General features: G+C 51.8%; 8 protein-coding genes across 8 annotated transcripts; all 8 read left to right on the plus strand.

Moving 5' to 3' along the window:
* Positions 1–203: 203 nt before the first annotated feature.
* On the plus strand, positions 204–2,470 carry PV05_05460 (uncharacterized protein). Its single transcript, XM_013461969.1, has 2 exons — positions 204–1,762; positions 1,829–2,470. Exons 1-2 carry the CDS (start codon positions 382–384, stop codon positions 2,119–2,121), a joined length of 1,674 nt encoding a protein of 557 aa, XP_013317423.1. The 5' UTR covers positions 204–381; the 3' UTR covers positions 2,122–2,470.
* Positions 2,471–2,561: 91 nt separating this feature from the next.
* PV05_05461 (uncharacterized protein) lies at positions 2,562–4,411 on the plus strand. Its single transcript, XM_013461970.1, has one exon. The coding sequence runs from the start codon at positions 2,700–2,702 to the stop codon at positions 3,741–3,743; it is 1,044 nt and encodes a 347-aa protein (XP_013317424.1). The 5' UTR covers positions 2,562–2,699; the 3' UTR covers positions 3,744–4,411.
* An 875-nt stretch (positions 4,412–5,286) lies between these two features.
* On the plus strand, positions 5,287–7,642 carry PV05_05462 (uncharacterized protein; the record flags this gene model as incomplete). The annotated part of the gene is made up of 2 exons (XM_013461971.1): positions 5,287–5,674; positions 5,727–7,642. 2 exons carry the CDS (start codon positions 5,287–5,289, stop codon positions 7,640–7,642), a joined length of 2,304 nt encoding a protein of 767 aa, XP_013317425.1.
* A 413-nt stretch (positions 7,643–8,055) lies between these two features.
* Positions 8,056–9,940, plus strand: PV05_05463 (uncharacterized protein; the record flags this gene model as incomplete). The annotated part of the gene is made up of 7 exons (XM_013461972.1): positions 8,056–8,421; positions 8,470–8,492; positions 8,536–8,744; positions 8,788–9,080; positions 9,127–9,444; positions 9,500–9,673; positions 9,722–9,940. The coding sequence occupies 7 exons, from the start codon at positions 8,056–8,058 to the stop codon at positions 9,938–9,940; spliced, it is 1,602 nt and encodes a 533-aa protein (XP_013317426.1).
* A 617-nt stretch (positions 9,941–10,557) lies between these two features.
* PV05_05464 (uncharacterized protein) lies at positions 10,558–10,899 on the plus strand (the record flags this gene model as incomplete). The annotated part of the gene is made up of 2 exons (XM_013461973.1): positions 10,558–10,749; positions 10,816–10,899. The coding sequence occupies 2 exons, from the start codon at positions 10,558–10,560 to the stop codon at positions 10,897–10,899; spliced, it is 276 nt and encodes a 91-aa protein (XP_013317427.1).
* A 1,141-nt stretch (positions 10,900–12,040) lies between these two features.
* Positions 12,041–16,855, plus strand: PV05_05465 (uncharacterized protein; the record flags this gene model as incomplete). Its single annotated transcript, XM_013461974.1, has 4 exons — positions 12,041–13,314; positions 13,372–13,592; positions 14,507–15,534; positions 15,587–16,855. The coding sequence occupies 4 exons, from the start codon at positions 12,041–12,043 to the stop codon at positions 16,853–16,855; spliced, it is 3,792 nt and encodes a 1,263-aa protein (XP_013317428.1).
* Positions 16,856–17,894: 1,039 nt separating this feature from the next.
* On the plus strand, positions 17,895–18,324 carry PV05_05466 (uncharacterized protein; the record flags this gene model as incomplete). Its single annotated transcript, XM_013461975.1, has 3 exons — positions 17,895–18,047; positions 18,104–18,151; positions 18,232–18,324. The coding sequence occupies 3 exons, from the start codon at positions 17,895–17,897 to the stop codon at positions 18,322–18,324; spliced, it is 294 nt and encodes a 97-aa protein (XP_013317429.1).
* Positions 18,325–18,728: 404 nt separating this feature from the next.
* On the plus strand, positions 18,729–20,025 carry PV05_05467 (uncharacterized protein). The gene is made up of 2 exons (XM_013461976.1): positions 18,729–19,239; positions 19,389–20,025. The coding sequence occupies exons 1-2, from the start codon at positions 18,962–18,964 to the stop codon at positions 19,477–19,479; spliced, it is 369 nt and encodes a 122-aa protein (XP_013317430.1). The 5' UTR covers positions 18,729–18,961; the 3' UTR covers positions 19,480–20,025.
* The last annotated feature ends 240 nt before the right edge of the window (positions 20,026–20,265 follow it).

A 20,265-nucleotide genomic window follows, 5' to 3' on the forward strand; every position in this document is an offset into this window, starting at 1 on the left:
CCTTCCTGTCTCGAATCCCAGCTGGGTTTAGGTCGAGGATGATCGTCTCTGGTACCTGCGTTCCCGCCCCATGGCTTCACGCTTGAGCCGTCGGCCGGGGTCCAAATGTGCTCCTTGACCTCGAACCATGACCAAACTGGTATGGTATCATAACATATTTGCGTGGCCTTGGTGCTGACGGTGGTGGATGGGAGGTCCCTGTTCCGAGTTCTCTCGCCTAGCACGTTTGACTCCTCGTCAAGTGAACCAAACAAGGTGAGCAAGCAGGTATCGCCATCAACGCGGATGCTTTTGCACGCGACCCTCCAGATACCACATTATCCTCTCTTTATTTGAAAGGACATTCGTGATCAATTGCGCACCTGCCCGTGCGTGTCCGCCATGGCAGTAACTATACCACCCGTCGAGTTGCCTACAGACAGACGCTCCTATCTGAATACGGCGCCTGGCCCAGACATTCATGATCCCAACTGGATTCCCGTACTCGATTCCGCACGATACAAGCCACCCTCTCCTTCAGCTGAGAAAGAAGCCTTGCCACTCACACCCGGCTCATTCTCCTTGTTTCCCAATCAATCGCAATCAAACTCGCCGAGACCTCGGCCGCCGCTCTCTCACAACTACTCCAAGAGTTCCTTAGCACCTGAAAGTCTGGCATCAGACTCACGGTCGCAAAGCCCGAGCGATAATGTCGAGCCACTACCCAATATACAGCAAGCTCAGAGCGATGCAGGCGCACACCATCGGCGGAAGACCTCGCTAGGATCAAGATCAACAGAAGAGAAGATTTCGGTGGGCACAGACACCCCTACAGGAGATGTGGTGAGCGTACCAAGCACCGAGGGGAGTGCAAGTATAGGCGAGGTGCGACCGTCCCTACGTCAAGAGCAGCATGAAGATATCACGAGCACAACACCCTCGATATCGTCTAGCAGAAAACCCGCAGTGCTTCCACCGACCTCTAAATATAACCGCAAACCTGTGGCTTCGATGGCCACGTCCATCGGACGGCCGTCATTCGTACCAAGTTTGCCTCAAACACCACAAGAGTCACCCCGGATAAATCCCAGTGTGCCTGTTACCGCACCGTCGACACCTCTAGTCCAGCCTTTTTCGACCCCAAAACTCATTCCAACCGAACTTCCTCTACCTCCTCCACCACCACAACCAGACAGTGTGCCGAAACTGCAGCCGGCTAAGTCGAGTGCTTCGGAGCGCCGCCAACGTGCATTGCATTCTCACCCATCGAATATCTCGCTCCGGTCACCACGTAACTCAAGCTCCGACGACGCAGAGATCCCATTCAAGCCACCGTCCGTGCGCAAGCCACGAAAGTCCACCGACTCTCGTGCTACGTCAGTCAGGTCTACGATCTACGATGTTCAGATGCCGACGCCAGCACCCACGACGCCTCTCCCCCAGTTACCCCCCGAGGCTCGACGGCCGCCAACTCGGGAAAACAATGCCTCGCAAAACTCGACGCCAGCATTGGCGAATGAACCTTTTCTGCCCACTACGCCGACCGTGCGACCTTCAGAGCACTCGGAGATAGCATCGTTCATGACGGAGAAAAATACCCTTGTCTTCCGCCGATTCGATGACGTGCATGTGCGACTTTTGCTGTGCTTGCAAAGTGAGATCTCTCAGCTCGAGAAGGAGCTGTCGACGTTGGAAAGCCCGACAAGTCATGGTTATCCAGCCGAGAAGATGACACAGAAGATGAGAGTGTTGAGGGAATTGAGAAGAGTGGTTGCAGAGTATGGTAAGCACGTCATCTCACTGGGACGTAGGAAATGACAGAAGGAAAATATTTGCTAACCTTGGAAAGATCATCTTTTTACGACTTGGAGCAAAATGCAAGCGAACAGGGCCAGTGAATCGACGACGAGGGAGTTGAAGCAGTGGCTACACAAGCCCGCCACGAGTGCTCAGGCTGGCTTGGGCATTGAGATAAGGCAGGATTTGCAGTGGTTGGAAGAGAACAAGAATGATCTAAGCAGTATTGACTTTAGCGAGAAGGAGGAGATGCTGCAAAAGGAGACGCCGCAGACAGGCCCAAGCAATAGCGGAGGGGCGTCGGGCTTTCTGGCATTGTTTGGATGTGGTGGGAAGAGGAAGTAATGATGTCTGTCATGTGTAAAGGAGTGGATTTCTGACGCAACGGCTGGATGGGCATTGGCATACATCTGGGGGATTTGGACACATGAACATAGTCTGGACACGGTCAGTAAAAGCACGGTTGGGAAGACTGCAAGGTGTTGATGAGCAAGGGTCAGCAATGAATTCTGAGTGGCTTCCAAATTCCTGATACGACGATTATACCAGGTACCCTGCTGGCATCATGTTCTCTTGCACTTCCATCTCACTCTTGTCTTCACTAGATGATGTATGACGCTAATGGCGCAGGTACGGTGAGGTGTGTGTGGTAGTTGCCGTAGTACGGAAGTAGTTTGCACGGAGTCAGATTTCCCCAGATATTTTGTGCGTCACGTGGTCGAGGTGACTTTTTCGCCCATCGTCACTTCCGATATTTCCATTAGTCACTGACACAACTCGCACGAAGTAACTTCATCTCTTCGAATCAAGGGCTGAACATTCTTTCATTCTTTATAATTGTGGCCTTAAGTTGTTGTATCTAACCAGACCAGACACAAAGGCAAAGAAAAGAGGAGGACCGACTTCAAGACCAATATTGTATCATGTTCCCTCCACAACAAGGCTCTTCGCTCGATATCGAAGCTCTCTCAGGCATCTGTGGCTCCATCTCGATCGCCTGCTGGGTGGTCGTCTTCTCCCCGCAAATCATTGAGAATTTTCGCCGAGGTTCGGCTGAAGGCCTGTCCATCGTCTTCATCGTGGTCTGGTTAGCCGGCGATGTCTTCAACATTCTAGGTGCCATTCTCCAGGGCGTCCTGCCAACCATGATCATTCTGGCCGTCTATTACACTCTGGCCGACATTGTGCTCCTTGGACAATGCTTCTATTACCGTGGCTTCACTTTGAGTGACGAGATCAAGCATCGACAGCCGAATGGCGACGCTGAAACCCGTCCCTTGTTGCACAGCGGCTCAGCAACGCAACCTCCGTCACGAGACGAGGACGAACCCGCCTTGAGGCCTCTGGCACATCGACATTCATCCGTCGATGGGAGACACTTGTCGCCAGTTGTTCCTCTCATCGACCCTCCCAAGCCCAGTGATGCACCGGCCTTAAGCAACCTGAAACCCAGTACTTTGGTACAGACTGCCATTTTCAACACCTTTGCAGTTCTCCTCGTCTGCGCAGCTGGCGTTCTGGGCTGGTGGATAGGAAATCGGAGATCACACCACCACCATGTCAAGGACGAGGACCCCGAGCCGTTGGAGTTCGACGTGCTGGGTCAGGTTTTTGGGTATCTCTGCGCTGTGCTCTATCTGGGGTCCAGAGTACCCCAGCTCCTTCTCAACTACAAACGCAAGAGCACCGAAGGGGTATCGCTGCTTTTCTTCCTTTTCGCTTGCCTCGGAAATCTGACCTATGATATGTCGATCTTTGCATATGCCCCAGTCTGCCACAAGCCCGGTCATTGCGCACCTGGAGAGGCCAAGTCACTCTATCTTCGATATATTGCGGTGAACGCCAGTTGGATAGCTGGGAGCTTGGGGACATTACTGTTGGATCTGGCCATCTTCGTACAATTTTTCCTGTACCAAAAGGACGAGGGGGAGTATTCCGAGGTTGCTGTTGAGGACGAAAGAATATAATGGGGAGATGGTGTCTGCCTAGACCAACAATTGCCACATTAGCATATTTCCATGACAATGCTCCACTGGCTTTCAGATTCGGTAAACACTACCTGTGGCGTCTATTCTCTGTGATGACCATGTTGCGAGCAGAATCGCAAAGCCCAGAGGTACTAGGACTACAAAGGCTCACCACGCGTGAGCTCCAGGGCCGATTGAAGAATGCGGGACCCGGCATCTCACTGGATCTCGGACAACGAAAGGCCCCTCTACTTTACGCCAAGCCATGCATGAAAAGGCCTGAAATGAAGCTGAAGAGCAGATTGTGTTGCTGTTGCTGTTGCCGTTGCCGTTGCCGCTGCACGCCTCCACGACCGGGTATGGCCTGTGATGTTATCAAGCCTTTGGCATTGCGACTCGGCATGTGTGTCAGAGCCACTTTTGTGTCAGTTCACCACCTGCAGATACCTAGGCAAGGTCCTATCGCCGACAACAGCGTCGTGTAAGCTTGGCGGCAGGAAATATCGTCGACCGCTTTTCGTTCTCGTCGGTTGATATACCTGGCCCATGGATTTGTCCTCAACAATCGGAGTGACACCGCAAATTTGCGGCTGCCCGATGATGATTGTGAGCCTTGATAGTCTAACAGTTACAAACTTACGTTTGCTATCCCAACCATCAAAAAAAACCAAGCGCCTCAAAAAAGAGGCTGCCGAGTTTCGCTTACCCCATCCGGTAACAGTAACCCAGGCGAACCTCTTTTGAATCCAATGTTCGAAACCCTGGTAGGATGGACTAAAGTTTTTGCTGTTTTGTCTTTGACTTGAGTTGGATATTCGACGTCTTGTGTTTTTGTGGGTTGACCACAGAGTGGGTGAGGCAGTCGAGGAGGGCGGTCATGATTTGGGCTTGTATGCCGGAGTATTATGTCTTTTGTTTTGTAGGATAGGTTTGTACTCCGTATCAGAAGGATCATAAGCATTACGGAAGTCTGTTGTCCCCCGTGCCTGTCCTACATCAAGTACCACTTACTACGGTTCATGGGGTCGGCACAGAGGTACGTCGATATCGCGTCTCCCCCGCGCCGCCACTTCATACGAGCTCCGCCTCACTATGTACTTTCGGGTTGACAGCTTTGTGAAGGAGTTCATTATAAGGTACTGTACTAATTGTGAAGCAAGAGCTAACCGAGTGAGGGTGTCGGACCGTATTAGGGGGCAAGTGAGGTACTACAGTATCTATGGACAAGTACGGAGTACTTCATACTGTGCGACGCACAGTCTGATGCAAATTTACCCGACTATGGCGTGACGCGTCAGCCTGCCCACGTCCAACAGTCTCCTGCCCGACGACCTCAGAGCCTCCTCTGATCACGTTGATCTTCGCACTTTGTTCGTGCTCCTTCAGACAGTTGTTCTGCCGTTATCGAATACTTGTCGAGCTCGGCATCGTCAGAGCGACAAAACACCACTAGACTTACCACGACGTCACTTTGGGATACAGCACATCGGACTCCGAACAGTGGCAATGCTGAGTGGTCCAGCATCATCATCCACGAATCGTGATGAAGGACAAAGCAGTCATTATGCCATTGGAATCGCCGGCGATGCCTTATCATGGCGGACCTCATGGCGATCTTGAGAGCGCTCCGCGGGAACCGACATCTGGAACTATCAAATGCGACGACGCAAAGACGTGTCGCGGGTTTCCGTCCTTTCTCTCGGGTTCTGCGAGACACGACGACATCCAGAAGATGGAAATATATGCTCGTTCCAAACGGCTCGCACTCGGAAGTCTCCTTCTAGCAACGTTGTTCCTGTTGCATAGCTTTATCTTGCAGCCATCAAACTTTCGATCCTGGCGGTCTTTATTGCAGTCTACTCCAGAACCGCGGTTTACGCCAATATTACCTCCATCATATCCACTTGCCGTTCGATCGCCGTACCTGTCCGGTAAGTATTTGAGATCATGGCTCCTCCACATGCGCTGACATCGAATTTCAAGCATGGCTCCCGAGCTCACATGTGAGATCACTGCCCACCGCACAGGCGGAGTTCTGGCAGGGATCTCCCTTAGGATGGTCGGTGGTTGTACGCGTTAACGGTACTGCATACAGTCTCTTTGGAAACCCCGGAATCGGCACACCAGCCGTGCTCAACAGTGCCGAGTATAGCGCCACCCATTCAATCTTCAATTTCTCGGCCGACCTCGCGATCGTCACTTTGGACTTTTTCTCCCCCGTCTCTCCCCACAACATTCTCCGGCAGTCCTTGCCGTTTTCCTATCTTACAGTCTCTGTGAGTCTCCCTAGCTTGGGGCAGGTTCAGATATACAGCGATATCGATGCAGCCTGGGCTGGTCCAGATCCTGCGCAGTATTCGCACGTCACTTCGGCCAATAAAACGGAATACTATGAGATCTCTCCAGTCTGGCCAAGTCGTCTCCAAGAATCGAGAGACAGAGCCTTGTGGGGTCAAGCAATCTATGGAACTCGTCCATCTGGCGGCTCAATACTCACCTCGCAGGTTGGAGAAGCTCCCCTGGTGCGTCATCGGTTTGCCAAGTATGGAAACTTGAGTCAGGTCCAGAGCGTCTGGAAGGATCACGGCGCTGTCCTAGGCTTTTCTCACGACCTAGGCGCAGTCCAGGAACTCACGTCCGTCGCGTTTGCGATTGGACATCATAGGGTTGAGTCGATCAATTACCTAGGTCAGGTCAGGACAGGATATTATCGGGCGGCGTATCCTGATGTAGCGTCTGCTCTGGTCCACTTTATGGACGATTACGGTGATGCCTACGCAGAAGCTGCCGATATCGACTGTGCCGTCACCGACAAGGCATTGAACATTTCAAAACATTATGCAGACATTGTCGCCCTCTCCGTCCGGCAATCGTTTGCCGCTGTGGAATTCACGATTCCTGAAAGCGACCACAACGTTACGGACGTGATGGCCTTTATCAAAGAAATCTCCAGCGACGGAAACGTCAACACACTTGACATCATTTTCCCTACATTCCCGATCTACTACGTGACAAATCCCGATATCATCAGGCTTCTGCTCGAACCAGTGTTGCGATATCTCCAGGCTGGGAGGTGGCCGCGCGAATGGGCTATCCATGACATCGGCTCTAGCTATCCCAATGCAGATGGCCACGACACAGGGGATGCGGAACAGATGCCGCTGGAGGAATCCGGAAACATTCTTTTACTCGTCTACGCCTACCAGGCAGCCACCGGTGATACCACCTGGGCCCGACAGTACCAAGCCATCCTCAAAGGCTACGCCACCTATCTGTCCAAGTACGGGTGGTATCCTGAGTTCCAGCTCGCGTCCAGTGACGAGGCTGGCCCGGCCGCGAACCAGACGAACTTGGCCATCAAATCCGCCGTCGGCATGGTCGCGTACGGAAAAATGTTCTCGGACCCGTTCTTCGTGGCCAACGGGACCGCGCTAGCAGATGCGATTTACGCCTCCGGTCTGGGCACCGACGCCGACAAGAGCCACTTCGTGCTGTCATACCACGATAGTGACACTTGGTCCGGATGCTACAACTTGTTCTCGGACAAGCTGTTCGGCTTCGACCTTTTCCCCTCTGCAGCGTACGAGATGCAGACAGCATGGCTGCGTGGTGAAGCTCGCGTCGGCGCTGCGGGCGTCCCGCTCGACAGTCGCGTCGCCTGGACCAAGTCCGATTGGAACATGTTTCTGGCAGCTGTCGCGAGCGATGACGATGTAGCAGGCCAATATATCAATGACTTGCATGCTTACGCCTCGAATGGTCTGAATACTGTTCCGTTCGGCGACCGCTACTGGGTCGAGGGCAATGCGGCGGGTCACTTTTTCAACATCAAAAATCGACCGACTGTCGGTGGTCACTTTGCCCCCATGGCAATGTTGCACGGCCCGAACTTGTTCTGAAGCCTATTGTGTACAAGCGGCAATGACTTTTCGGCTGGAAGCATCAGGCTGAGATCTAATCAGCGTAGGCGCATTTAATCAGGCAACCTCGTAACTCGGGATCTGACCCTACTGATCTCGCTAGTGGATGGCTGGCGAGGCTGGATGGCTCGATGTCACGAGCCCAGCGCCTTACGGCTCGCCAGGCGGAATCGAAGGTGCCATCATGGGTGGATGGGCGTTGATGGGCGCAAGGCCGAAGACGCAGGCGAGCCAATGACGCTTACAATCAAGCAAGGACTAGCTGAAAAGCCCACCGGTTAACCCTGTACCAATCAAGATCTTCTTCAGTTCGATTCACCCAGCGAACAACATGTGTAGAAGAAGCAATGGTCACTCCTACAACATCTTCCAGCATCTTGCACATCTTAGACATGTCGACCGTCCATGATCGGGTAGCTGATGAGGATATTATGGAGTCTCTAATTTGCTCCGATCAACTTTACGATCACCAGTATCGTGACAACATTCGAAACATTTTCCTGCCCAACGGCCGAGACTCTAGGCTTTATGCCATCGCAACAGAGGCATGCAGCTCAGAGGCAACGCTCTATATGCATTCGGATGCCGACCCGGAAGATGAAAAGAGTGCTATGCAAATCTTTCAACCCTCCTCAAAGGCTTCGCACGACGGGGTTCCCAGCGACTTGAATGACGCCTCTTTTGATGTGCTTTTAGATGAAGACGGCAACAAGCTGAGACTTCTGAAAGACCATCAAGACCTTGAAGATTTCTTGACGGTAGCCACTATCCGATCCTCGGTGTCTGAAGACTAATTGGCTTCGCAGACTCATCAAGGTCCCGTCGTCTTGTGAGTTTTAGCAAGGCTTTTGTTTCATAACTGACCGCACTAGTCACATACGACAAGATTATTCACACGGCCCGTTGCTGCTGACCGAAGAGGTCTATGAAGCATTACGGACGCGCTTTGGAATTTTCAACAGATTTAAAGACATTCTCCTATACCAAGGACGGCGGCAAGACGAGATAGAGGTTGCGCCTCCTAGAGTACAGCTGAACATGCTGCCACAATCTGTGAGCCGCTGGTCGAGCACAGGTTTTGGTAAGGCTTGTGAAACCGTTTCATACCGAGCTCACCTCTGCAGAACTTGCATATTGTATAAGGTATATTCAACCTAACGGAAGGAAAGATGCACCGTGTCCGTGGTCTCTTCGTCAGTTTGTCGTCTACCAGAGAATTGATTCAGCGACATGCTCCATGTTATCGATCTTTGTGTCGCTACCTGCGGCAGCACAGCGGCTATCTTACCAATTATCCGGAGAAGGAGATGCTGTCGGTGTAAAAGGCGCACTCGAACTCCATCAAGCAGTGCAGAAATGGGCTGTGGCTCAGTGGAGACCATACCTGGTTTACCTTTCAGAAATTTTGAGTGACCATGTAATCGGGACTAAAACTGATGGAGGACCACGCTGACGCAAATCAGACGACCAAACTTCTACTTGTTTCTCACGGCCAAGGTGAAGCTGCTGAGCTGGCCGACTTCGGCCTTCGCCAGCGATTGAAAATGCTACAAGACGACATCCTTGACACATTACTGTGCTTGAAATCGATGCGCTCAACGGTAGAGGATACCAGCAGTGCGGTTGACACCGTCCTTTCTCGCATGCAAGGAGACGATATTTCAGCTAAGGTCGCCCAGGGTCGCAAGGACGTCTGGCGCACTGATACTCTGAAAGAGCTTTCACTGCTCCTCGAACGTGCTGATAATCTGCATGCAAAATTGAAAAGCTCCATTCAACTGGTAAGTCCAGTATAGCATCGTCCATTTCAGACATGTAAAGTAATTCGGCGACTAGCTTTCAAGCTTTCTTGATCTTGAAAGTGGCTACATTCTTCAAAAGCTATCGCTTCAAGCTCAAGAGGAAAACATCAAGATGGAGGGCATAGCGAGAAGGAGCATGGAAGATGCGGCTGCTGTCAAACTTCTAACCATCATTATGCTTTTATACCTGCCGGCTACTATAGTCCTCGTGAGCATAACCTCCCAACCGGACCAGCGAAGACTGACTTGCCGCCAGAACTTCTACTCAACGGAGTTTATCAGTAAGACCACGTCGCAAAACGGCGATGTTGTTACAGTCGTAGACCATGACTGGCCCATCATGCTCGCCATATCATTGCCGCTAACAGTGGCGACGGTGGGCTGCTGGTGGCTCTGGACGAAGCTGCGATCTGGGAAGCTGCGAGCATTTTGCGCCAATCTGATGCCCAGAGGAAACGCCGACAGCCCATGCTGAATCTGTAGCATCAGTCTAGAGGCAGTGTGCCCGTGCAGTGGCTCTTCAGGGTTCGAGGCTTTGAGGCTTCGACATGAAAGGGCGCAAACAACCAAGTGCAATGGCCAATGGCCTAGAATCTTCGCTAGGAGGCTTTTCAACCCTGCGCCCAAAGAATCCTTCATGCTCTGACTTGTGTAACAGACTCACCGGTCGAGGCTGGCCCAAGTAGGCTGACTCCAAGCCACCATCACTGTGATATTGATCTAATCACGAATAGGCTGACTCCAGTAGACCGGATTAGAAGATGGTCACCAGGGATGAACCAATGTATTGACAGGGCTGAGACCAAGGTCAGATGGTTGCCTTTTTCGCCGCATGCTGGCAAGCCAAACGCTTCGCTGCGCTGCACTTTCTTGCCCTGGGTCTGCCAAATCACTGCTCCTGCGACCAGCAACATCGACTGGCCATTATCTGACAGATAGGAGCCCAATTGTCGTCCAAATCACTCAGTCGAACGATGTCACTTGTGCATATAGTCATTTGGGTTTCCAGTTTCCCACGCTACCTCGCAAGTGGTTCGGCAGGCTCATTGTCTTGGGAATTGTTTTGAAATCGCCCAATCTACGCTGCACATCATGGTGACGTTCACCAGCAAGGGACGCTATCCTAAGGAAACCAAGCTCAAGGCCTGGCTTGCCTGTTTTCCAGCAGGAACGACAAAATACCGTGTGGGTTTCCACGCACTCAAACCCTCTGAGCAGACAGCTTATGGTGCACAGAAACAAAACTCCATCTTCGAGATAACGGCGCCTCGCCAGTGGAATACGGTATGTTCCACTTGCACAAAGGCCGACATTCAGGTGGAGTTTCGGGGTCGCTGACCATCTTCGCAGGATGAGGAAGATTGGATCAAAAGCTCGGATTATACGACTGGCGTACACGTTGATGAGATCGGGGGTGAGCTGAGGGTCCCTTGAGCATTGGTCCATGTTGACTGAGGACCATGATGTCGCGTGTTTGGCTTGCTACAGATGGGGTATTGGGCAGATTCACTGGGATTTCCACCTTTGAACGTTGCTGAAAGTGAAAATGTATCTTCAAATTACAGTAACAATTCATCATTCATCTCGAGACTGGCCGTGCAAACGTCTCATGTAGTTCCGTCCTTGTCGAATATCAAAGCTAGACGTCCTGTGTCCCAATATTGTGCGTTACTGGCGTCAAATCCGTTTTCGGCGCGACGGGAATAAATCAGCCCAAGCTAACTGATACGGTCCTGGTGTAAGTGGTCGAAACGTATGAGCCTGATAATGTCTCATAACTTCAGGCTATCTAGGTCATCCTACGTGCCGTGTCAGATCGAGCAGATTCTTCTGCGGTGATACTTGAAAGGGGACTGACCTTTGCAAGATGCCAAGGAGGGTCAATTATATGCCACTGTCCTAAGCGCCAATAGCATTGTACTGGTTGGTTATTGTAAATACTCCTCAGCCTGGCCTGCAGCTTGCGCTCGTTGACAAAGAGATCCGGAATATGTTGTGGTGAGGAGGGTCTCGACCTTTCTTCCGAGGAACGGACGGTATCTTCTGTCATGGCTGGTAAAGAAAATACTCAGCGAAAACTGGTGAATCGCACGATCTGGCGTGAGTGTGGAAGATGGTTGCATGGCCATTCCCATTTCATAGAAGGAATCACATCACCTTTTTATACTCTACTGACTCGGACGGGAGCCAGATACGATTGTTGTCAGTCAGGCTGACTCAGGCCATTTTTAGTAGAGGCAAGGTCTGTATGCAGGTCATGGTCACCATTCGCCCCTGTTCACGCCCGCCCAATGATGCCTGCCCCTGTTCTGACCACATTCACTGCCTACCTGAGCCATGCAAGGTGCCACCCTGGAACTTTGGTGGGAACTTTGGCACAACTCAGGCTACTTTTGCTCGTAAAAATCATCCCCCTGCCTTTCGCCTTTTGCTCTGGATAATAACAGTGCCAACGTACAGGAGCTAAGGCAGCCCTCGCTTAGAGGAGGATCGAGACAGCGCTAAGATTATGCACGAGTAGCCGTCGTTTTTCTTCTTCTGACCCCTTTCTCTCTCTTCAACGATCAGGCTGATCATGGTGGACCCAACCTTCGCAAATGCATTATTCCGAGAGCAGACGCCTGGACTAGCTGAAGCCTTCGAAACGGTTCTTGATACCACTGGACTATTTGCAGCCAGTACAAGAGGGAAGTTGGAGGTGTATACTCGCAACTGTATCGCCGAATACAGGTCACAGCAGCATCATCGGGATGGATCTGGTGGCTTGTCAAAAGCAGGGTACGAGGTGTCGCTTGATCGCCATCGCCATCGACTACTTGCCACTCAGCTGATATTCGACGTCGAAGCCCTTGAACATTACATGTCGGATGAGACAGACCTGCAGGCCTTTTTCATTTCCCAGAGAAATTCGTTTTCGCTGCTGCAAATCAGTCATGAGCTCTACACTGCACTCTGCCGTCGGCGAGGAATCTCCCCTCAATTCAATGATTATATCCTTTACAGCGGAGCAAGGGACAATGAGGTCGAAATTACGCCACCGGCGATGCGGCTTCGCGTCTACAGTGACACCACGGGCCCTTCCTGTGAGTGTATGTATGGCATTCGGTTTGTCGAACACAATGCCCTCACGGACGTTCCTGTCAGCTCAAAATGGTCCTTGAGGCAAAGCGCCATTTACTATGGCCGCTCGCCATTCTATGGAGGGCAAAGCTGGATTTTTGTGACGATTCCCGAGGCTGCTAAGAGACGCATCGATGCTTACTTTGCCAACTGTGCTCTCGGGCTGGACCGGAATTTACTAGAGGTCATGGTGCTCATTCTGGATACTGTTATCGGGAACTGGAGGCCATACTTGGTGGCCCTTTACACTGAAACCGAAACCCATGCCACACAATTCCTGGGTGCATCTCCAGATAACCAAGGCCCAACTGGCCTCGCAGACACTTCGCAGAGACAACAGATGATGCTACTCGACGACAGAATGGGCAATTCGTCAGTGGCAATTAAAGCGACTGAACATGATCTGCGATCCCTGCTGGAGCAAAGCTTGCAAGGTAGACTTGCTCAAACCCACGACGATCTGGCAATACTCGCTATCACTGAAAAGCTCAGAGAGCTGGAGAGCTTGTCTCTCAAACTTGAAGCACTTCGAACGAGACTAGCAGGAGTTGCAAATCTAGTGACAAGCTTCCTAGACTTGAGCAACGGCCTCGCCCTGCAGGAACTGGGCCAAGAGTCCCGACGAGAGAATGAAAATATGCGTGCCCTCAACCAGCGGATGCATATACTGGCGGAAAAATCTACCCAGGATGCGGCTGCCATGAAAGTCCTTACTATTGTGGGATTGATGTACCAGTCCCTCCTTCCCAGAATTCCGCGCCTGACTATACTGACTGCGATATGCAGATACTTGCCCCTCACCGTCGTTACGAATATCTTCTCGACGTCATTCATAGGTGTTTCTGAATCTTCGAATAGTATCTACGTTACCAGCGATTGGTGGATTCTTGTAGCCGTTGCGATGCCACTGACGGGCCTCACATTCTACGCCTGGTGGATTTGGACAAGGATAAAGGTATACTCGACGTATCCTCCTTGGTGGAAGTACCTGGTCTCCGGTCCGGGAAGTATGCGGGTTCTGAGGCGGGAACCACGAGTGGAGCCCGAAATTCCAGCAACACTTCTCAGGCGTAGCAGTACAGATAGGCAGTGCTAGCGTGGATGGACGCATGCAGGTCTCAGCCTCAGGAATGTCGGCCAGAATCTGCCCTGAAGAGGGTGGCAAAATGCACTGCCGCCCCTGCTGCAGATGGATGAAAATTGGTTGCTAGGTGATCCATGACCAAACCTCGAAAAGTCCCTTCAAGCGAGCTAACGTGCTGCGAACTTTGCTTTGCTCTGCTTGGGTACTGTAGAAAGTGCACAGCAACTCATGTCACTTCGTTAGCCTCGATGATCGAACAGGCTCTGGGAATGGTTATGCCGACAGGCAAGCAGGGGCCAGCGAATACCCGCCCTTCCAGTTGACCGTCACAGCCCATCAGGCTATTTCACGCCGTTGGAACAGGCAGTGCGTCCGTTGACGCCCGAGGCGTACCGAAGAGAGCATTTACCAGAAACAGCTGACAGACACGAGCCGACCAGGATCTTCTCTGAAAATCCTCCCAAGTGTGGCTTGAGGTTTTTGGCTAGTCCAGCGCCTCCGACCATGGTCATGACCGAGCTGAACCTGGAAGTTCTTCCAGAGGAGGGTGTGCCAATATGCACAGAGCCTTCTCGTCACAGAGGCTCTGTCTGCACCCAACCCGGCGATATGAAGAACCATGATAGCCCCAGCGTCAGGGCGGAAGATTTCGCTCTACTCTCCGCGCCCACTCTGTCTACGGACGGTCTTTTCACATGGATCGTAATAGTATCCTGGCAAAAGTGACCAGATGCGTCAGAAGCAAAAGAAAGTGGCCGTTCCGGCGACGGTCTCTTGAGCAAAAATCTGGCGTGGCACCGGCACCCTCATTGCTGCGTCGGATGTGGTCTGAGACAGCCGACGACGTGGTTGAGGACGAAATCAGAGCTGGAGTCGGCGAGACCAAAGCGATACCATTATCAGTGGCTGCAAACATCGATTGTCATGTCATCGTATACTTTGGTGATGATTTTGACAAGCGTTTAGAGGAGACCTTGACAATTCCCTGGCTGGAAAAGAGCCAGTACACTCGGGTCAAGAACACGGCTCGGACTCTCGCTTACGAACTACATCAAGTTACACAGCCAGCAGAACAACAAGTCTATAGGCAAAAGGTGTATCGGGCTTCCACCACAACACAGCTTCTGAAAATGGCGGAAGACGGGAGTGAGACTCCACTAGGCCGAGTGATAGTGAGGCATGACCAGCATTGGGCGGAGCGCATTCCCCTGCTCATCGGACACCATGCCGCGGCGAATCCATTTGCAAAATTGCTGCTACGGATCGCTTGGGAATTCCGCGTGGTCACAATCAATACTCAAGACGGCACAAACCTTGCGACAGAGATAAACGGGGTAGTTCGAACCAAATCTGAAAAGAATTGGCGGTTTGAAGAATTCCTGCCAAAGACGGAACTTGATGCCATCTTCACGGACGAGATCATCCGCGAGCTGATCAAAATGGACACCAGCCTCTCTAACTTGTTTGGTGGTAGTGACACATGCCCAGACAGGAGGGAATTTGCGAGAGATGTGTCCAACTTCGCTACACGCCTACTGGCAATTTGCATAAATGCAAGGATACCACTTTCGTGCCTGCACAGCCTTGTTTGCGTATCCAAGCTACGGGACGTGAACCTACCCCTCCATACCTGTCCAGAGAGCTGTAATGAGGATAACTTTCACCATTTCCGAAAAGAGCAGGAACGCTTTACCATCTACGATTTTGACCAAACGGCACTGAAGCGAAAAATGCACGCCGGCGGGTACGAGACGATTCCAGACGGGAAAGTGGTTCCGATAACTGGGGATCTTGTCATAGGACAAGGTAGTTTTGGCGTTGTCAAAGAAGTCCGAATTCACCCTGACCACCATAACTTCGATGAGGTAAGATGGAATGCCCTTTATGATTTCGCAACGGCCGTTGATATATGTACAGGATGTCTTTGCGCTCAAGGAGCTACGTACAGGCCAACCGCTTGTTTCTAAGGAGTTCAAGAACGAGAGCCATGTCTTCTCCAACTTGATGGAGGTCCGCGATCCGGCCATCTTGCTACCATTGGCGATGTGGCGACAAAAGAACAGGAGCAATCCGGCCCCGGAACACGACCAGTTCTACATGCTGTATCCCAGAGCACGGAGAAATCTCAACGACTACCTGAGACAATTTCGGAAGCGACCAGTCCTGGAAAGAGACTTTGTCCTCAATTTAATGCAGCAGCTTTGCAGTCTGGCTCGCGGGCTAGACCACATTCACCGACTCACGCCATCGGGCCTCTTGGGGGATGGCGCATCCCTCCGTGTACAAAGAGCAAGGGACCATATCAAGGGCTATCATCATGATCTCAAGCCTGATAACATCCTGGTCTTTGATGACGGGTCGTGGAAGATCTCAGACTTTGGCACTGCGCGTATCGTTGAAGTCATCTCAGGCCAGAGTCATTCTGGCGTACCTGATCAGGAGTCGGGAGATCCGGTATATGGACCACCAGACCGCTTTCTCAACAGACCAAGCGCAACCAAATATGACGTGTGGTCTTTTGGCTGCGTAATACTGGAGATACTCCTGACGCTCTTCGAGGAGGGAACCGCCGACCAGCTCGACGTCGTCAGCAGTGGCGCACACCACAGATTAGACGTTTTCTATGCACAGAGACACGACTCCGTCCAGGATAGTGTTGGTGGAGTTGCCTCTTATTGGTACGAAGACAGAACCAGCGGAAATTGTCGTCTTCGTGAGCCAGTCGAGCGACGGCTCGCCATGCTCGAGCGGAAGACGGAGGATTATGATCAATTCGGCGCTCTGACGAAACTCGTCAGGAGTATGCTCAGTATCCATGCTAGTAAGAGGCCGAGCGCGAGAGATGTTTACAGTCATTTGAAAACCATCGAACTGCAGGTCACTTCCAATTTGAGGGAGGGCCAAGAAGACTTCTACAAGCGACCAGGCCAAGTTGGTGCTCCCTTTGCGTCCAACCCATCCGACAACAGTCGCAGCGAGCGGCCTCAGACACCGGAGCGACACCTATCAACTCCAACGAGCCCTGTTAGGCACCGCAGGTCTTCGTCTGCAAGCAGTCGGCAGCTTCGACCCGATCTCGAAGGTGAAGATCCAGGCCATCTGGCCCACTCAGGAAGCGCAATCGCAGAATCTGCAATGGTGCCACGCATCGAGGTCACAGTTGATGACAGAGATCACAATTCATGATGAAGAGAAGGCAGGGAGAAAGAGGAGTAAGATAACAGAGAGAACATCCCCCGGACCCACGAGTAGGTGGGACTTGACCGGCTCGCGGTTCCTCAGTTAAAACGCCGTGGAAATAACGAGACCCCTGGTTCAAGCCTGAAGAGCTGGCTGGTCATACCCAAAGTTGGCTCCAGAGATTTTGCCCGTTCGCGGCTCCCAGCTCTCTGCAAGGTTATGAACTTGGTTTCTAGAGTCTAGTGGACACACTGGTATTGGTGATAGTGGTTGAAGGCCTTTTTATTTTGAAAAGGGCCCTTGTCATGACAGGAAAGAGGTATATGCAATGCTTATTCGCGATATGTAATGGAATTGACGATAAGAGAACCCGATATTCATAAGGTACGGGGTACTACGGTCACCCAACGGTCTCATGGGTAAATCGTGTAATTTGGCGCTAGGATGTCAATGCGCGATAAACAGCAGAGAGGACAGTTTGTGCGGGAGGAGGGTCTCCTGTTAATCCGAGGTCCAAATACTGTAGCCACCGTGGGCACTCTAGCATACGCCTCTGGCTGCTGTTCATCCTCGAATGGCACCGTAGCGCAAATCACACGATACACCCAGGAGAACGTAGTACTATGGATGTCATTGTGCAACGTAAACCGTTTTATTCCAACCCCTAGACCCCCGGGCATCGACCGACTGGCGTCTACATGCTGCTCAGCTCACCAGGTGTAATGTCTGAGTCCTGGGAATTTTCGTCGCAAGGCAGACTCGTGGCAAGTCTGAGGCGAATCGAGAAGAACCGGAATTCGATCCGCCAAATCATTCCCTTGTCTAGCCTCGTCCAATTAGGCACTTTGCAGGCAGCACTTGCATGACCTTGGCAGGCCGTAGCGGTCATCGTGTCGTTCCCAGGGAACGCGGTTCAGGTTCAGCTTCCCAACGCAAAGATATAAAGGCTATCATAGCCGTCAAACCGTGTTGAACCCCACATCCATACCTGGCTTTTGGAAACCCCCAGAGACAGCCAAGTTCCTCCCCCTCGCAGAAAAGGTCAATGGACGTCCACGCCTGGCCTAGCGTGGTGCAAAAGGTATCGTGGCCTAAGGACGGCGTCACGTACACATTTGAGCACAGAGGATACATCCGACCTGAGAAGTTGGAATACTGGTTAACAACATTGTTTGGACCACAGAGGGCTAAATACATGGTACGTGGAGGTCGTTTTTCTTTTGAGAAGCCTGAGATTGAGCTGACCGGGCACAGCTATTCAATCAGCGGCTATACGTCAAGTCACCCAGACAGCCCACACCGGTAAGCATGAATTCTCGGGCCCTCTGCGTGACGGTCTCTTTCAGCAGCCACCTTGCTGACAAGGCTATGGTCGGATTCAGGCAGAGAAAGAATGGATGATGGATTCGGACCCTGCGAGCAGTGTGGAAGTTGAGGGGTTTGGCTTGATAACTTTGCCAAAGAAGAATGGCTGAGACATCCCGGTAGGGTGACGCCGCCAGAGCAATGAGCAATGGGGATGGTACCTCTTCCGAGCTGCTATCATCTGCTATCATGTTCTTTTCGCGTGACAGGGCAGGACGTTTCCGGGGTGAAGACGGGTTCTAATGCGGTGTGTCGTAGATATAGAGTTTCAGCCGTCCCAAGACGCTGGCGACAATATATCGGGGAACGCATCTAGTCAAACTCCTTACCTTTGTGTCCAAGCTTCGTACCAGCCCCTGGACTGTGGGTGGGGCCGTAATGGTAGAACGAAGCACGAGGCTGAGTGTTCGGCAAACTTGCCTAGCAACGGCTGGATGTCTTGGCTGACGTCGAAAAGTAAACAAACCATTGCTTCGGTTTGATGACTTTCGCAGTCTTTGCCCAGCGCACTGATCTCGACTATCGCTTCTAGACCCCGCGGCTCCTGGGCAACCGTGCAAAAAAGGAAAAACATAGGGTCTCAAGTCCTCGATTATCGACGGCCAACATTGTTCTCACCACTTTCTTTCTGCACCGGACGACGTACAGAATTCACACCTACCCTCGACAGCGAACAGACAAACAAGCCTCGCCAAAAGCACGAAAACCTCCCTCACTGTACCAACAAAACCTTCCACCCGGATTACCATGTCTCCCACAAAATCTGCGCCCTCGACTTCGACCGCCTCGGCGCTCACTGAGCGGTCTCCAAACACTTGTTCCCCCACGAAATCACAGTCCCAACTCCTCGAGAAATCTTCTGCAAACAAGACCGTCATGGATGAGAAAGCTATGCCTCAATTCGACTGCGCCGCGCAGGAGTACTCGGTCGGACACGGGCAGAACCAGACGTACATTTCACCGTCGGATGCGATCGCCAGCCCGACGACGAAGAAGTTGAGTCAGATCAAGGGGAAGAGATTTATGTACGTTTTGCTGTTCGTTTTATAAAACCCCCTTCTTTTTGCTATAAGGCCCCTCGATTTGGACACGCATATGTTGGGTCAGTTGTGACTTGAGATGTGCATTACCAAGCAGCAACAGGCCTGTCAGTGGCTAATTTCTACAACCATAGGAACGCAAAACCACAAACGCTCTTCGCAAAGACCCTGGCCAATCAGTCTCTTAAGATGCGGCAATCCAAGCATGACGGCGCCCAAAATTGAGGGAAAAGAAGTGTCATGTGAATAGTATTACTACTGCATGTGCCGAAGTTGTTTCCTGGCCATGGCCGGAAGGAAATCATCACTGTCTTGCTGCACTGCAGACTTGGGTCAAAAGGCTTACATGGCATCTGGGAGTCTTGGTCGTTTTCCTTCTCTGCTTTTTGGTTGGGGTTTGGGTTCTGAAGCAGTCGTTTTCTTGCTTCCGCGTGGGGATATGGCCTTCACATTCCCTTTGAGATGGTCCTTGTAGTTGGATGCTCGACTTCGGGCTTGCTCGTCGCGGCCATGGCACATTGTCCCCCTGTCGAAGGGTCTAGTTGTTCTTGAACCTGTTAAAGGGGTTTGGACAAGAGGCTGAAGCTTCGGTTTTTGCAAGACAGTGAGTGAAAGGAAAAGGAACATTGTCAATATCAAGAATAGAGAGGGTGTTGGTACGGGGCGTATGGTCCGCCTGAGACTCTGTAAGGGCAGGAATACCGAAACCAACTGGTAAACTGCTTTGTGCCTAGAGGGCAAAAGGCACCTCAAATCGTGTTCAAGAGTAAACGGTCGTGCCCTTTTCTTTTGCCTGCCAGCCACCTGCGTGTGTCATCTTGTTCTATGAAAGCCAGCTATGCGTTATCCCACATTTGATCACTGGAACCGGAAAGGAGCCGGTCGATGTCGTTTGGACATGACATGCTCGCAAGGGAGACGCTTACGGGCGGGCCTGGTGGCCATGGCCTACTTGGTCCAGGAATGCTACTCGTATAGCTTTCTCTTTCTGGGCAGACGCCAAAGTGAGCA

Source organism: Exophiala xenobiotica (genome assembly GCF_000835505.1).
Source record: "Exophiala xenobiotica strain CBS 118157 unplaced genomic scaffold supercont1.3, whole genome shotgun sequence".
Lineage (NCBI taxonomy): Eukaryota > Fungi > Ascomycota > Eurotiomycetes > Chaetothyriales > Herpotrichiellaceae > Exophiala > Exophiala xenobiotica.